Source organism: Oryctolagus cuniculus, chromosome 2 (genome assembly GCF_051225735.1).
Source record: "Oryctolagus cuniculus isolate XC-2025 breed Fujian yellow rabbit chromosome 2, ASM5122573v1, whole genome shotgun sequence".
Taxonomy (NCBI): Eukaryota; Metazoa; Chordata; class Mammalia; order Lagomorpha; family Leporidae; genus Oryctolagus; species Oryctolagus cuniculus.
In genome coordinates, this window is record NC_142868.1 from 196,759,536 (window position 1) to 196,776,476 (window position 16,941).

The 16,941-nt window shown below is 64.2% G+C and overlaps 1 protein-coding gene across 12 annotated transcripts in view; it reads right to left on the reverse strand.

The window, feature by feature from the left end:
* Positions 1-16,941, reverse strand: part of ATP6V1C2 (ATPase H+ transporting V1 subunit C2) — a 56,376-nt gene that overhangs the window by 16,261 nt on the left and 23,174 nt on the right. For 6 of the 12 annotated variants that reach the window (XM_089326812.1, XM_089326808.1, XM_089326809.1 and 3 more), the window contains exons 4-12: positions 16,568-16,653; positions 16,290-16,319; positions 10,647-10,741; positions 5,996-6,087; positions 5,088-5,162; positions 3,532-3,630; positions 2,974-3,042; positions 1,741-1,833; positions 972-1,065 (exon numbers count right to left, since the gene is read on the reverse strand). In XM_089326812.1, the coding sequence (XP_089182938.1) occupies positions 972-1,065; positions 1,741-1,833; positions 2,974-3,042; positions 3,532-3,630; positions 5,088-5,162; positions 5,996-6,087; positions 10,647-10,741; positions 16,290-16,319; positions 16,568-16,653 (733 nt within the window). The remainder of the gene's footprint in view (positions 1-971; positions 1,066-1,740; positions 1,834-2,973; positions 3,043-3,531; positions 3,631-5,087; positions 5,163-5,995; positions 6,088-10,646; positions 10,742-16,289; positions 16,320-16,567; positions 16,654-16,941) is intronic. The other 6 variants (XM_051827831.3, XM_051827825.3, XM_051827832.3 and 3 more) reach the window with 4 other exon arrangements.

The following is a 16,941-nucleotide window of genomic DNA, read 5'->3' on the forward strand; positions in this document are numbered from 1 at the left end:
GTCCTTGTGAGGGTGCAAAACCCCCAAGTGAACGTTTACGTCATCCGCTACTTCCTTTCTAAGGGGAGAGGGGCGGGTCCACGGGGCGGGGGTGCTCAGGCCTGTGCTCACTGCTGGGGAGGGGGCTCTGGTTCACAGCCCCTGCCGAGGGTCATCGACTCAAGCCAGGACGGATGTGCACGGCGGTCGGCCATTGTCATACGTGGGAGGCGGCCCTGGCGCACACTTGAACCTGGGGCCGCGCCCTCCCCCACGCACACACAGCTCAGTGTTTGCACACGCACTGCCCTGTCCTGGGAAGGACCTGCCCCGCGTCCTGCTCCTTCCCCCTCTGCTGCAGGACGCTCCCTGGCTGGCCCAGGGGGACCTGGGCCTGGGGACATCGCAGCTGCACGGGCGCCTTGCCCGGGGCTAAGCTGAGCCAGTGCTGCAGCCGGAGGCTGGGTTCTGCAATGCGCCCATTTTTACAGAGCGGGGCAGCAGCGCTCCCTGAACCTCATCTCTCCCCTCCGGGTGCCAAGCTGCCCTCCCACGTGACCCACGCTGAGTGGCTGTGGTTGGAAGTCCCCCAGATAAGCACCTGCTCCTTGCCAAGAACCCAGAGAGGAGAAGCCAGTGCTGGTGACCCCCTGGAAACCGCACGGCCAGGGACAGCGGGGTGACTGTTGATGGCACGTTCCAGCCACGGCACAGCCCACTCCTGGGCCCAAGTGCTCCTGCTGGAGCCCACCGGCTTCGCCAGGCCCCCGGCTCCCTAGTGAATCTGACACAGGAGAGTGGAGCCTCCCTCCCCAGAGAGCTGCAGGCAAAGCACCGAACCCAGGTCCCAGGTCCTGTGTGGTCTCGGCTGACCTGCGCCCATCTCTCCCCGCCCGAGAGGGCCCGCTCCTCCCAGCGCGAGCCCTGGGGGACCGGGACCCCGAGAGACCGGCCCCCTGGGTGGTCATGGGCTGGGCCCTGGCCGTACTCACATACTGTTGCTTCTTATCAGACAGCAACCTGCTCATCTCCTCCCGCTCCCTTTTGATTTCTGTTTCATCATAGTAAAATTCTCTGACAGTGAACCTTCCAACGACAAAGCCAGGGTCACTGAGCAGCTCTGAGCAGAGCAGAAACCCCGCCCACCCAGGGGAGGCAGACCAGAGACCCCACTCCCACCCCCACCCAGGAGAGACAGACCAGAGACCCCCACCCCCACCCAGGAGAGACAGAGACCCCCACCCCCACCCAGGAGGGACAGACCAGAGACCCCCACCCCCGCCCAGGAGGGACAGACCAGAAACCCCGCCCACCCAGGGGAGGCAGACCAGAGACCCCACTCCCACCCCCACCCAGGAGAGACAGACCAGAGACCCCCACCCCCACCCAGGAGAGACAGACCAGAGACCCCCACCCCCACCCAGGAGGGACAGACCAGAGACCCCCACCCCCACCCAGGAGGGACAGACCAGAGACCCCCACCCCCGCCCAGGAGAGACAGACCAGAGACCCCACCCCCACTCAGGAGGGACACACCAGAGACCCCACCCCCACCCAGGAGAGACAGACCAGAGACCCACCCCCACCCAGGAGAGACAGACCAGAGACCCCACCCCCACTCAGGAGAGACAGACCAGAGACCCCACCCCCACTCAGGAGAGACAGACCAGAGACCCCATCCCCACCCAGGAGGGACAGACCAGAGACCCCCACCCCCACCCAGGAAGGACCCAGAGCCTGCCCCCAAGGCCTCCCCCTCACTTGTTCTCTTTGGCTTTGACTTTGAAGTCGTCAATCACTTTCCGAAACAGAGTCACAGTGAAGAGGCCGCCCTCGCCGTCCTCGGCGATCAGCCTGTGGGGAGGGGCATTTGTCCACAGCAGACCCACACCCCCGGCCCAGGCCGACACCACGGCAGGGCCATCTCCTGTGTCACCTGCAGCCAACGAGGACTGGGAAGCACTCCCTGGCTTCCCTGCCTCCCGGCCGCCTCGTCCACACCCACTCCAGGCTGGGGCAGGCACGCAGAGGCCTGGGCTGTCTCCTGCCCGTTACATGCCGGTGGGGGGCGGGGGGAGTCAGCGGCCGAGCCCAGCTTGGCGAGCCTGGGACGCCCATGCCCGGCAGGCCGGCTCCAGCATCTCCCCTGTTATCTGCACACCCGGCTCCTCCTCCTCTGAGCTGCTGGCTCGTTCCCCCACCCACCCACCCACCCTGTCCTGTCCCCTGCACCCCAGGTTTAGCTCCTGATGACTGAGCGAGTGGCCCGGGAGAGTCCGCCCGGGCAGCAGGCACCCCAGGGCAGAGGCCTCCAGCATGGACTGGGGTGGGCAGGCCTGCGGGGGGCAGATGGGAGGGGGGGCGAGCAGGTTCTCCGGGCGGGGCTGCCTGCCTGGGGCTCCTTCTAAAATCTCTTAAAATCACAACCAACTTAGACATACGAAATAGTGTGAAGGATGATAAACACCTCGGTATCAGCCACTCCACTTAGGCTACCATGCAGTTCTCTCCCATGCCACCACACCCCACTCCTGGCGTGCAGGTCAGCATGATCGTGGCCCCGGGGTTCTGCCGTGCACTCGTGGGCAAGCATCCCCAAGGCACAGAGATCGGTCCCATCCCGTTCCCGGAACTGCCCCTCGCTGGACCTCCCAGCTATGTCCATTCCCCAGAGGACACAGCCAGGTCCTGTTCCCCTCCTTCCCCCCCTTCTTGGTGCCTGGCTATCCCCCAGGCAGGCACTGGAGCCGGGCACACACTGGGGACAGTCAGTGCCAGGCTAAGAATGCAGAGGGCACAGCAGAGGCCCCTGCGCCGGGTGCCAGCCGGGGGGGAGGAGGGGCAGTGGAGGTTGAAAGAGCAAGGCACCTGGCCCGGGCTGTGACAAAGGAATTCCGGGCCGAGAGACTCCAAGGGCACAGGTGCAGGGGAGCCCCCCGTCTCCCCCCACCCCGCGCACCACCCTGCTCATCAGCAGACCTGGGCCCCACTTACTTGGTCGACCGAGGGACCACCATGTCCGAGAGGGACTCGTAGGTTTTCTGCCATTGTGAGTAGCTTGGCCTGCAAGAACACAGCCCTGTGCGGTGGTCCGGGCAGCAAGGGCCCGGGGCGCTGCTCACCCCTCCTACCCGAGGAGCTGACGGTGAGCAGGGAGAGCGCTCCCGACATCCCCGAGGCCCTGCAGCAGGACAAGCTCTGCCCAGGACGGCCGCAGGGCACGCACGGGAAGCATGAGGGAGGGGCTGAGTGCAGCTGAATTTGCTGCCCTGTGTGAGCCCTGACGAGCTCCCCGGGCAGGAGACCTCCCAGGCCGGCAAAGGGCGGCCTGCGATGCCCCAGGCCCACAGCAGGTGCGCAAAACATGGCTGCTTCTGCCACCACCACCCCGGACCTGTTACTGCCCTCACAGCTGCCAGCCAGGGGGCCCTGTGCAGAAGCGCCTACTTCCCAGAGGTTAGGCCAGTGGGGGCTCCTCTTCCTCACTGCCCCAGACACAGAGAGCAAGGCTGTGGCCAGGCCCGTGTCCCCCGCCCTTCCTGGCCCACGTACTTGGGGACGATGACCAGTAGCGTGATGAGATACTCAGAATCCAGCACAAAGTCCTCCTTGCACACGATGTCGCTCAGTGTCCGAGTGAACAGGTTCCCCCTGGAAGGGACCGGGAACCAAGCCTGTGGTCAGCCCAGGGGGACACAGCACCGCGCCCACACCCACAAGGCCCAGGCACGGGGGCAGGAGGGTGTGTAGGCTGGAGCCTGGGAGAGGCGGGGACTCCCCCATACAACGGTCCTCCCTGGCCCAGCCCCGCTGCTGCCCCCCTCCCCTCCTGGGAGAGAGCTTGGCAGGGCCTCTGGCGCTCTCACCAGTCACCAGAGGGGCTGCAGAACCCAACACCTGCGTGCCCTGCCGTGCCCCGGTGCCAGCCACCAGCTGCCAGCAGCGGGCAGGCGGCTCCAGCTCCTCGGGTGTCAGCTCACGGCCTCAGCGGAGATGGCCCCAATAGAGCCCCGTGTCGCTTTACAAGCCTGCGGGTCCCGCAGCCAGGGGACACCCGCCCGAAACAGCTCTGCACAGGCTCGGCAGGCCTGGCCCGAATCAAGGTCATGGCCTCGTTGGCATGGGGCATGGGGCATGGTGTGCAGCCCTTCAGCTGCCACTCACAGACACCTACAGGGAGCGTGTGTGCCCGTCGCTGCCGGCGCTGCACACAGTATTCGCACCCAGCAGCACACGGAGCCTCCCCGGGCAATGGTCCCCATGCGCTCACCCAAGACCACAGGAACAGTGCAATCCCAGCCCCCAGAGACTGTACTCCTCTCCCATCCCCTGCCTGCACCGCCACTGGGCGGCCATGCACAAAACCCACAGAGGCTGCCGCGGGCACGGGCCACCCTGTGATGTGTGCATTTCCTCCATGCCCCCAGCGCGAGGCCCCTGCCCGTGAATGGGCCATGAGCGATCGTTAAGCTCTACACGTGCACACACTGTAACTGACTTCTCCTTTCTACCCATGGGGCTCGGCACACAGCCCCACCCCCACCCCGTCCCGAGCAAAGAGGGGGATGAGGCGCCCGCCCCTCCTTGTATGCGCCCCTCACTCACTCACTCACTGCGTGCTCAAGAAATCAACTAAAGTGAGCGCAGACCACGGACAGACGAACAGAGCGATGAATGACCGGCAAGGAGAGGCCGGGCCAGGTGCCAGCTCTGGTGTCGGCCACTTCTAAGGACCACGATTTGGTGGTGCGGCCTCCATGCCTGACTGCCTATGCCGAGACTGCCATGTAGGACCCTCTGCCTTCCTCCCAGGCTGTACGGCTCACGCCACGCAGCTCTGATGAGAAGGCAGGTGGCCCGCTGCGAGGGTGCCTGTGAAACACATCTTTGCCCCCTGGATTTTAACTCTACACACATGGACTACAGGGTGGGTGTCCCTCGTCCAAAAGGCCTGGGACCAGAACGGAAGAAAGCGCGTCTCGGATAATTTTGAATGTGGGAATCTGTGTGCGTGCGTCACGGGAGATCTCGGGGGTGGGACCCGAGTCTGTGAACTCCATTAGGCCCCACGCACGCTGTACACACAGGACACAGCACCATCAGCGCACCTGCGAGCTGCCCGCAGCCCAGCACACGGGGTCGAGGTGGAATTTTCCAGTTGCCGCGTCGTGCGCATGCTCAGACTGTTTCAGGTTTTGGAGCACGTCACGTTTCAGATCTCGGACTAGGGATATTCCATCAGGACTTGCACACAAGGCGGCTGGCCCCCCAGCTCTAAGAGGGACGCACAGCAGGGCACCTGCCAGGTGACGCCCTGCACCCACAGCGTGGGCAGTCCGAGGGCGCGCAGCCGGCTCTGAGCTCCCCGGGCTGCCCCTCTGGAGAGAACCTTCAGGAACCAACCTCAACAACCAGACCCGAAGGTAGGGGGCGCTCAAGAGCTCCTCCACGCCAACCCCACCCTGCCCGGGCCCTCCAGCCTCTGCAGCAGGAGCTCACGCGGCTGCTGCTCACATACCTCCTCCAACAGGGCGCTCACTACCTGCCTCATCACAGAGCACGCTTGCTCCCGATACCCCCGCCCCTTGCTGACAGGGCTGTCTGCCCGAGCACCCGGCTCCCCCTCCACGCGGCGGCTCTCAGCCAGCTGGGGAAGGTGCCCGGGTCCCTGAGGCTGCTGTGACCCGGCGGCAGAGCCCACCGTGCCCCCTGCTCCGCACCAAGGGCTAGGTCCTGACGTCGCCGCCGTCGGCAGCCTCTCCATAGAGCATCCACCACGAGGAAGACCCGGGGCAGCGCCTCGGGCGTTCTGGATGGGTGGGGGAGGGGGCTCTGGGACCAGCAGCACCGCGTTCTCCACCAGGCACACACAGGGTGGTGTGACCGCCCGTCTGCCCGCCCCACGCGGCTCTGTCTCGCTGTCACGCTCACGTGTGGGCACGCACTCCCGGGCCGCCCAGGGAGGGGAAAGACGAGCAAGGCCAGCTGGGGAGGCAGCGGGGACGCGGATACGCACATGGACTTCTTCTCCAGGTTCTCCAGCGTGGTCTTCAGCGCGCTGTAAGCGGCCGTCCGGGACTTCAAGTCCGCCTCGATCTGCGCCAGTTGCTGCGTGGGAAAGCAGACGCCCCTGGCCACCGTGAGCATGGCGGCTGCTATGGAGTTTCGCCGAGCGGCGCTGCTGCTCACGAGGCCCCGGCTGTCGGCCTGCAAGGGCACATGGCCCCACCCTCCCCCAGACGGTACAGCCCCCAGGCCCACAGTCAGCCCGCACGCGGGGAGGGCCAGTGTCGCCACTTTTGGGTGAGCTTGGCTAGGCTCGCATGCCGAGTTCCGCCTCCCCCTGACCCTATGTGATCAGGGCATCCCGCGCCCTCCACACCTCGCCCCCTGGGCTCTGCCGGGGCTCTCCACACCTCGCCCCCTGGGCTCTGCCGGGGCTGGGGCGGCTCAGCTGACCCCAGTGCATGCTTCGCCCGCGTCCCCAGGCTCGGTCCTTGCAGCTGGAGGCAGGCACCACGTGGATGCGGCAGGGGCCCCTGCTGGCTCTGGAGGCCCAGGGTGCAGGGAACACCTTCCAGACGCCCCTCCCGCGGGCTGGCAGGGGCAGTGAGAAACCACTCGAGTCCAGGCTGCAAGCAGGGCTCCGCGCTCACTGGCGGGCCAGCCTCTGGTCCCTGCCTGCCCAGCTGAGGGTCACAGCCAGGGTGAGCACCAGTGACAGAACACCGTCCAACAGGCCCAGCTGGGGGAAGCCCTCAAGACAGCAGCAGGTGTCAAGAGTGACAGCCGCGAGTGCCCGGAAGCCAGTGCCACTGAGAGCCCCGCCCCCAGCCCCAGCTGTTGGGGCTCCAGCTTCGACAGCAGACCCCTTCCCTAAGGCACTGGTCCCAAAGCGCAGCATCCTGGCAGGGGACGCTGTGCAGGCCAGAGGCCAGCGTGGGAGAGGCCTATCCACCCCCACGGGCTCTGCAAGGCCCTCCTCAGCCTGGAGGCAGCTCCGCCACAGACGTCACGATGCACAGCAACAGAGGCTGCTGCTGCAGGAAGCTCTGCAATCACTGGGTGAAAACAGGCCAGCGGGCAGGAGCCAGGGCGCAGGAGCCCAGCAGTCAGGAGCCCAGGGCTCAGGAGCCCAGCAGTCAGGGGCCCCGAGTGCAGGAGCCCAGGGCACAGGAGCCCAGCGGTCAGGAACCCAGCAGTCAGGAGCCCAGGGCGCAGGAGCCCAGCGTGCAGGAGCCCAGCGGTCAGGAACCCAGGGCACAGGAGGCCAGCGTGCAGGAGCCCAGGGCACAGGAGCCCAGCACTCAGGAGCCCAGGGCACAGGAGGCCAGCACTCAGGAGCCCCACGTGCAGGAGCCAGCGTGCAGGAGGGCAGCAGTCAGGAGCCCAGGGCGCAGGAGCCCAGCGTGCAGGAGGCCAGCGTGCAGGAGCCCCGCGTGCAGGAGCCCAGCGTGTAGGAGTCCAGCACTCAGGAGCCCAGCGTGCAGGAGCCCAGGGCACAGGAGCCCAGCAGTCAGGAGCCCCGCGTGCAGAGCCCGCGTGCAGGAGGCCAGCGTGCAGGAGCCCAGCAGTCAGGAGCCCAGGGTGCAGGAGGCCCATGTGCAGGCCAGCATGCAGGAGCCCAGCAGTCAGGAGCCCCGCGTGCAGAGCCCGCGTGCAGGAGGCCAGCGTGCAGGAGCCCAGCAGTCAGGAGCCCAGGGTGCAGGAGGCCCATGTGCAGGCCAGCATGCAGGAGCCCAGCAGTCAGGAGCCCCGCGTGCAGGAGCCCCGTGTGCAGGAGGCCAGCGTGCAGAGCCCGCGTGCAGGCCGGCGTATTCCATGGCAGGGTCCACTCTGCCCCGGCAGACACGGACGCCTTTGGAGGGCACCGGGCGAGCAGAGGTGCAGGGCTGGGCTCAGGAGGCCGTTGGCGTTTTCACCTGCACACATGCAGGCTCTGATTGCTTTGGTAAATAAGACCTGTTATTGCCAACGCGCCACTGTGGATGATGAGGGTCACGGGGAGGCAGAGAGACCGCATGGATCTCACGTGCCCTTCATGATGCTTGTCCCACGGGTGACTTCTTACTGCACACCCAGACCACACCAAAACACAGCTACGCTACAGCCACACTGCACATCACAACCAGCCATGCACACTGCACCCTACAGCCACACTCATATCACAACCACACACACTGCACCCTACAGCCACATACACATTACAACCAGATTACACACTACCCTACAGCCACACTCACATCACAACCAGCCATGCACAATGTGCCCTACAGCCACACTCCCATCACAGCTACAACTTACATTGTACTCCACAGCTCTATTATACCACATCCCAACTAGTCTGTAACACACTGACTCTACTATATTCGACTACATCAAACTATGCTGTCTCACCCACTCCAGCTAAGCTACAACTACGCGCTATGTATACTAGCACTATACAGTGCACTGCACACCCATTCTGCACCACATCCCACTCTACAGCTGTGCGTACAACTACACACTGCACTCAGCTGCACTGTATCAGTGTAGGATACCACCCCACAACTAAGCCACAGAGTAATCCTCAGAGACAGACAGACAGAGACACAGGGACAGAGAGAGACAGAGACAGAGAGACAGGGACAGAGAGACAAAGAGACAGAGAGACAGAGACAGAAAGACAGAGATAGACATAGAAAGAGACAGACAGAAACAGACTGATACAGAGATCTCTCTTGGAAACAGGACCCAAGTCTAAGCATGAAACTCAGCTATGTTTCACAACTCACACACATGAAGGTGACTTACACACTTTTAGTGCACCTGCGCTCTGAATGCAACCTATCACATGAGGTCAGGGGTGGAGTTGTCCACTCACCAGGTCAGGTTCACTCCCAAATATTCTAATTTATTTGATTTTGGGTATTCAGATTAGAAATTGTGTGCCTGCACTGCACTAAGCAACTGTACTGTACAACCACGCAAGGTTACACTGCACACACGGCCAGGCCACACACACACACTTACCACACACCGTGTACCTGCACTGCACAGCTACACAATTCCACTGTACAACCACACAAGGTTACACCACACGCACGGCCAGGCCACACACACACACTGACTATACTGCACCACACAATGTCAGAGTAGTCTCAGAAACAGTGAACGTGGGTACAGTGTGCAGATCTTTTTAAAGTAAGACCTTCATTTTCTTTTATAAAAAGTAAAACAAAAAAAAGTCACTGGCTCCCCTCACTCCCCTGGCTCACCAGAGCAGTGAAAAGCTGCCCGGGTGCCGGAGCCAGGCAGGCAGTGACGCGGGGCCCTGGGACCACAGGGGCTGGAACCTGACGCCAGCCCCAGTTCTGCCCGGCTGGGTGACCTGATGCGAGCTCTCTGACCTCTCTGGGCTCCGTGCCAGAGAATGGCGTGAGATCACGCAGGGATTAGGGGCAGATTTAGTCATCTTTTGCAGAAAACAAAGCTGAAGCCGGGTTGTCACGCACGTGCGCCTGGCGCACCAATGCCCCGGAGCCTCTGCCCCGCTGCGTCCGAGAGCTGGCTCCGCACTGCACCAGGGAAGCAGGGCCTTGCACACAGCACAGCTCGGGGCTCTGGTCCCCACGTCCCACCTTCCTGGGCCAGAAAACCCCGGGGCACGTCACCAAGCCCTCAGCACTTCCTCACCTGAAGTCGGGGGAGGTGAGTGGAGGGAGGCTGCCCCGCATGGCTCTGGCTCCAGGCACGCCTGGAGCGCGATCAGAACCCGCGCCTGCCTCCCTTGCCTGCTGTCCTGCCAGTCACCCTGGGCACGCCACAGACAGCAGCAAAGCCTGATCTCCTTACTCCCCAAGGCGACCATGCACTCTGCGAGGGGGGCAGGATGTCCTCCATGGGGCCTGGCCTCCCTGGGACTCAGAGCACGCCGGGCCACCCACAGAGAATCCTGTACTTCCGGATCCAGGGTGGATGGGCACAGCGCCCTGCCAGGAACCACACCTGGCACAGGTGCCTTCTGCAGTCACTGCCCGGTTGTTCCAGGAGGGGCCAGCCCCTTGGGCGGCACCCAGATTCCCCGGACTTCCGGCCCCTCTCTCATCCCGAGACTGGAATGGGACCCAGAGCTTCTCCCGACCCGCCAGCCACACTCAGGAGAGAACACAGCACCTTCGTGCTGGCCCTCTGAGACGCTCTCCCCACCACAGACCGGCAGCAGATGCCCAATCACAGCTCAGTGTGCCGCGGCAGTGGGGCCAGGCCATCGGGAGGACGGGGAAGTCCCCAGGGACCCGGGCCATGGATCAGCAGACAGCAGCCTGGGGAGCTGGCTCACAAACTCCACTGAAGCGAGCGCTTTTGCTGATAAAGTCACCCAGGGGCGGGGCGTCAGGTTCCCGAGGGCAGAGCAGCGCGGGGCCGAGCGCCTGTGGGCGCCAACACTGGGGGCTCAGCCCCCCGACCCCCACAGTGGGGAGTGTCCTGGAGACCAGCCTTCTGGGTGGTAGGCACGAGAGGGGTGGGGAGGCTGGGCGACCCCCTTCCTGTCCAGGGCTGCCCAGAAACCCACAGCCCTGACCTCGCCTGGGCCACAGAGGGAGGCCCCAGCACAGAAACCCGGAGGCCCCAGCACAGCCAGCTCTGCTTCTGCGGCACCAGGGGCCACCCTCCATCCCTCTCACCTTTGCCAATGTGTCCACCACGCCCGCCAGTGGCTGCTTTGCAGGGTACTTGGCCATGTCCCACTCGAAGTGAGTCACGAAAGACGTCAGGTCAACTGGAAGAACAGAGACACGGTACAGCCCATGAGTGCAGCTCTCCACGTCTCCCTAGACCAAACCGCGAAGCCCTGGGCCCCGCGTCACCGCCCACCCCAAGGAAGCCATCAGTTAATGCCGGTGTTCAGACCTGGGGCTCCGGAATGGCACACACACCCCAGGGCGGCAGAACTCATGCCCCTCTGCAAACCACAGCAGCAGACAGAGCCAGGGGCCCTGGAGCAGGTGCACCTCGGTGCCCCAGGTGCTCCCCCCGGGGGGCTGCCACCCTAGGCTCTGCTGTGTGGACAACTGTTGCCTTTGTGCCAGCCGCTTGGTCACACTGCCCGGTCTCATGGTACCCCAAAGGCAGGCTGGAGATCCAGCAGCCAGCCTCGAAAACCACACAGCCCAGGGCCCGTCACGGAGGCCACCGCCTGCAGGAGGAGCGTCCCCTTGACTCCTGAGGCCCAGCACCAGGCAGTTCCAACGTGCACTGCGAAGCCCCCGCACGCATCGTGAACAGCAAAATGCTGCTGCTGCGACGGCGTGTGCCAGCGGGCGTGGACGCGCACTTTCCAGTGTGTGTCCTCCTGCTACCCAAGAGCTCCCGGGGCCCAGCCCCGCTTGGCTTCTGAGATCAGACAAGATGGAGCGCGGGCTGGCTGCTGCTACAGCGCCAACTCAGCCCGAGTCCTCACGTCTACAGAGAGCACAACGCACTGCTTCCCTTTTGCCCATTTCTCTCACCAAAAACAAAGCCCCTGCCGTCCTCGGGGTGCTTGGGGCTCTGTGTGGGGAAGGAGCGAGCGGAGTTGAGGTCAGACACACACGACACTGGACGGACCTCGGGCAGGCGAGGAACCAGCGCAGCCCCTCGCCTGAGCCACGGGGAGCTGTCTCGCCGAGGGACTGAGCTCAGATTCGCCCCACCACTTTCAGAGCGCGTCCCCGAGCCGGCTGCCTTCCTCGTTCCCTTCAACGTGCCTGCTCCAAGGCCAAGAGGCGACGTGGCAGGTGTTGAGGGCTACAGGAGTCCCCAGAAGCCCCCCAGCCCTGCAGGGACCACCATCCCGTCCCGGGTGGGTTTCTGGCCCCAGCTGTGTGCCAGCCATGCTTCCCAGCCCGTCGCCGGGCACACGGCAGGGGACGGTCACCGTTCCTGACAGGCAGTCACCCTCACCATGTGTCCACCCTGCTGGACAGAGGACACCCTCCCCCACCCAGCTTCAAGCTCTCACAGTCTACTGGAAGACAGCTGGGCAAGCGCCAGCCTCCAGCAAGCCGGAGAGCTGGCGACAGACAGGGCGTGTGGGGAACCAGGGAGGGCGCAGGGTGGTACCATGGCAGCCCCCAGAGACTGAAGGCGAGGGAGCTACCCAAGGGGCCTGCGATGCAGGCAAGGAGCACTGGCAGTGCCATGGGCCCCAGGAGTCACCGGGGGAAGCTGGTGGAACGGGCGGGTAGACGGAGGCTGGGCAGCAGGGCAAGCACGGGCCGTGAGGGTCGCACCTGCAAGTTATCCTACACGAGTGCCAATGCAGGACCCCAGCCCCTCAGCCCCGTTACGTGCCAAGAGCAGGACACAGATGGTGCTGACGGGGTCACCATCCAAGCCCCCAGGGCCAGCCAGGCAGCGAGGGGCCGGCCAGTGGCACTGGTGCTCACAGAAGCCGAGGAGGCTGTGGGAGGGGGATGTGGAGCCGATGGGGTGCTGAAGCAGCCCTGGGGAACGTGGAGGGAGGACCCACCGAGCAGCCTGGTGACACCCAGCTCCCCAGGCTGAGTGTCTGGGGGGGGAGGGGCAGAGGTGAGAAGAGGTGAGCTCAGCGTGCGGCAGGCCAGGGTCTGGCGTGTGGGCAGAGGGGAACTGAACAGGACTTGGAGGGGACCGACCTGGGACAGAACCATCCACCCGAATGGCCTCGCGAAAACGGACGGTGGTGGCACCCGGCAGTCTCGGAGGGCACATGGCCACTTCCCGAGGCCGGGACACGCGAGTCACCCGGGTCAACTTCCTGCTCGGCTCCGCTCAGAGCCCTCATCACTGCCACTCTGCGGATGGGACGCCCTGGCACACGGCCATTACGTAATCGCCACCACAGAGCGCGACACGCACAAAGAGCCCTCACCCTGCCCGTCCGCCTGGCAGAAGGGCACGGCAGGGCTGCAAGGGGACACGGTCGCTGCCCTCAGCCGTCCCTGCTCCAGAAACTTCCCAGATTTCCCAGGCTGGGAGAGGACTGGGTTTGTACATTTACGTCACAGGCTCTGGGATTAGGGCTGAGTCAGCGCCTGTGGACTGGATACCCCTAGGGCACTGGGGGCGGAGTCCTGGTGCTGCAGGACTCATGCCCTCATAAACAGGGGCCCCAGAGCTCAGCCACACTCTGTGTCCACACGCACACGCCCAGGGAAGGCCGCTTGAGGACACGGCGTGGGCTGGGGACCTGGTCCTGAGCCTCCGGCCTCCGGAGCTGTGCTGTTCAGCCCTCACAGTGCACGGCGTCCAGGGACAGCGACGAGCAGGCGGAGGCAGACTTGGGTCAGCCTTGCAGTTGCTACCCAGCTGGGGACGTGACATCGTGGACGGACTCGGGCCCAGGGAGATGGCCAGAGGACAATGGGGGCTGCGGTCAGAGGCTGGACAGGAAGGCCATGAGGGGCCCTCCTGCGGCAGACCCACGTGCTGAACCCCACCGTGGGCAGGCGCAGGCCAAGGCCCAGTCCACCTGCCAGGGAGCCGGCTCTGGGCAGCCTTGAGGGCAGGTGTGGGCCTCCTCCATGAAGCCCCCACCCCAGCCAAGTCATGCTGGGCTCCTCGCTGCCACCCCCACCCCTCAACACCCAGGGCGCAGGGAGCCCGGCTCCTCTGGGAGGTCCCTGAGCTCTGTGACACTGGGACTCTGCCCGGCCACTGCTGAGCCTCTTGAGGGCACCACTGGGTGTCCCACAGCCCGCCACGGTGCCCTGCGAGGAGACGTGCCCAGAAAACGCGCAGGACCTTGACAGAAATCCCGGTGACCAGGTGACCAGGGCGACTGGCACCATGAGGCTGCAAAATCCGACCACGTCCTCGCCTCGTGCACTCCACCGTCCCAGCTCCTCATGGCGTTGCCCTCCCCTCCAGGAGCCCTGCCGGTGCCACTGGACTCAGCCGGCCTGCTGTGTGGCACATGAGCCCGGGCCCTACCCTGTGAGCTCCTGGAGGGCCCGGCTGCACCTGTGTCACATCAGCTCCCAGGGCCCAGCACGCGCTCCGTCCGACCCATGCGCCAGAGGACATTAGACAAGGCAGGAGGCTCCTGAAACCCTGAGGTTTGTGACTGTGGTCCCCCCTCCCTTCCTCTTCTCCTCACCTCTGCTCCTACGTCCCTGACCCCAGCACCAGTGCCAGACACCGAGCCTTGGCCCGGGGCACACACGCAAGGGCCCTGCACCTGCGCACACTGGTGCCGTGGGGCGGAACACTGTGCACAGACACCTCGGCTTCCCCCAGGCTCCCTGTACCTCCCAGCCTTGCAGCTCTCTCTCCTCTGCCCAGAAAGGACAGACCCGGCCTCCTGCGCCCAGGCTGGAGTCGGGAAGGCAGGGCCAGAGCAGATGGCCTGGGAGAGCGAACCATGACTCAGACCAAAACCAAACACGCCGGGCACAGCCCGCACCTGTTGAGCAACCACAGGCTCAGGTGAGAACCCAAACAGGGCCAGGCGGCAGAGCGCAGGGCCGAGACCCGCCGCCCTGCCAGCCCCAGAGGCCACGGCGACGTCCGGCTCAGCAATCCACCACCACTGCCCTGCTCCACGCTCAGCGGGAGGCAAAGGACGCAAAAGGAAGGAGCCCAAGGAAACCCGAGAGCCGACACGGTGACCGCCGCTCCGTCCACGCACAGGTGGGCGAGGGAAGCGGACAGGAGACTCGCCAAGGTCGGGGTGCACGCTGCTCCATGACGACAGCACCCCAAACCGCCCCGCAAGACCCCACCTGCAGGGGGCACCGAGGCCCCCTGGGTGACCCTGTCAATCACTAGGTCATGGGCGGTGTCCTCCAGGTCACACGGGGCAGCTCTGGAGAGGCCTCTGGCCTGCAGGACTTCTCAGAGCCTTGCCCAAGCCACCGTGCACTGGGCTGGCACAGGTGCCGCCGCCGCCGCCCCCGGCCTTTGCTCGGGGCTGGTTCACAGAGCGCCCTCTGGAAACTCCCGCCTTGGAAGTCGCTGGCACCCACCGTGCAGGAGGTTCCCTCCCCTGAGAACAGAGGCGGCCGTCTCTCGGGGTTGGAGCCACGTGCCTGGGGATAGCTACCACGCAACAGCCACGTCCAGCTCTAAGGGGCATGCATTTAGAGCAGAAGTGTGAGTACGGCGGCCACTCTGAAGATTTATTTACTTATTTGAGAGGCAGAGTTACAGAGAAAGAGGGAGAGTCAGAGAGGAAAATCTTCGACTTACTGGTTCACTCTCCAAATAGTCACACGGCCAGTGCTGGGTCAGGAGCTTCACCTGGGTCTCCCACAGGGGTGCAGGTGCCCGAGCCCTTGGGCCATCTTCTGCTGCCCTCCCAGGCGCATCAGCAGGGAGCTGGATTGGAAGTGGAGCAGCCGGGACTTGAACCAGCACCCTGTGGCCACTCTTAATGTAAATTTCCATGCCCCAAATACCAGGCTTTTTTTTTGTAGAGAAGTGGCCCTGGGTTCAAGTTCTGGCTCTACCCCTGACGTGCACCTGGGAGGCAGTAGTGATGGCTCAGGCACTGGGTCCCTGCTGACCATGTGGGAGGCCTGGGTTGAGTTCTAGGCTCTCGGCTCCCACCTGACCTTGTCCTGCTTGGGTGTTTGCAGAGTATCTCTTCCTGTTTTTTTCTGCCTTTCAAATAAAATGCAAATAAGCAGATTTCTTAAAAAGACTATTTGTTTTGAAAAGGGAGGAAGGATGGGGGGGGGCATGAATGTGCTCACCAGCAGCTCAGCCCAGGGCCCTACAAGTCACCTGCTGGGAGACAGGATCAGCTGGGCCGTTGGACAAAGCTTCTATTAGGAGGAGCAGTGAGCGCCAGTGTGACAAAGAGCTCACGTTCGGGAAGGCACTGGGAACTTCCCATCTGTAAAGACTTCTCTTTGCCCTAGGGTCACCCCTGTTTAATGCATCCATTGGAGCAGCCTGGAAAAAACCCCGAAGCAAACGGCCCCCTTCTCCCAGCCCCACCTGGACTGGCCACAGTGAAGGTACAGCACACAGGACAGCCTCAGAGCAGGCAGCAGGGAGCCTGGGGACAGTCGTCCGGGCGAGGACGCAGAAGCTCCCTGGGGAACCCCGCAGAGCCAGGGTGCTCATGATTGCAGGGCTGCCTGGGGGAGGCAGGGCGACCCAGAAAGACGGGCAAGGGAACAGCACCCTGGCCGTCTGTGCCGTACGGGTGCGTGATCAAGCTACGAGGTTGTTACTTGAGAAATTGCCGCAGCCCCGAGACCCGACCGGCACCCAGCCTCCCGGGGACATGCAGGGTCACACCAAGCACGCACAGCAAGTGGGTCACACTGAGCGACACACGGCAAGCGGGCCCAACCTACTCTTTAGACATTTCATTTTCTCCTTCAGACCTGCAACACAAGAAGGCAGGGTTATCAGACGCAGGAAGCCAAGCTGAGACACGGGGGGCGTGAGCGGCAAAGCTGGCCAGATCGAGGCACCGGAGCCATGCAGGCGTAACCGACCCAAGACTCGGCAGCGCCACTGAGCTCTGGGCACTCAGCCCACTCAGCAGATCAGGGCGGGCTCCGCCAGGGCTGCAGCCGGGTGAGCGCCAAGTGGCTGGGCCTGGTGTCCCCCAGCGGCCGTCAGCACCTACCTCCATTGGCCAGGAGGTTCTCTTGGACTTTCCCCTTCGAGTCCTCCAGGACTTCCACCACGCTCTGAGCCATTCTCTTTATGAGGCTTGGGAGAGAAGAGAAGGAGCCGGTCAGAGTGGGAAGTGGGCAGGGACGCCACCGTGGGGGGCTACTTGGCAGCGGGGTGTGAAGAGGCCGCACACACGAGGAACCAGTAGTTCCACTTCTGGGAAACCGGCCCGAGGAAGGAGGGCAAACAGAAAAAAGCGCTCTGAATAAGGAGCTGCCCTCGGCGGCACAGCTGCTGCGAGTCGCAGCGGGGGAACCATGGGAAAAGGGGGCCACGGCGGGACGCGGGGGCAGCCGTGGAGGACGGGCGACAGAGGGCCCGATG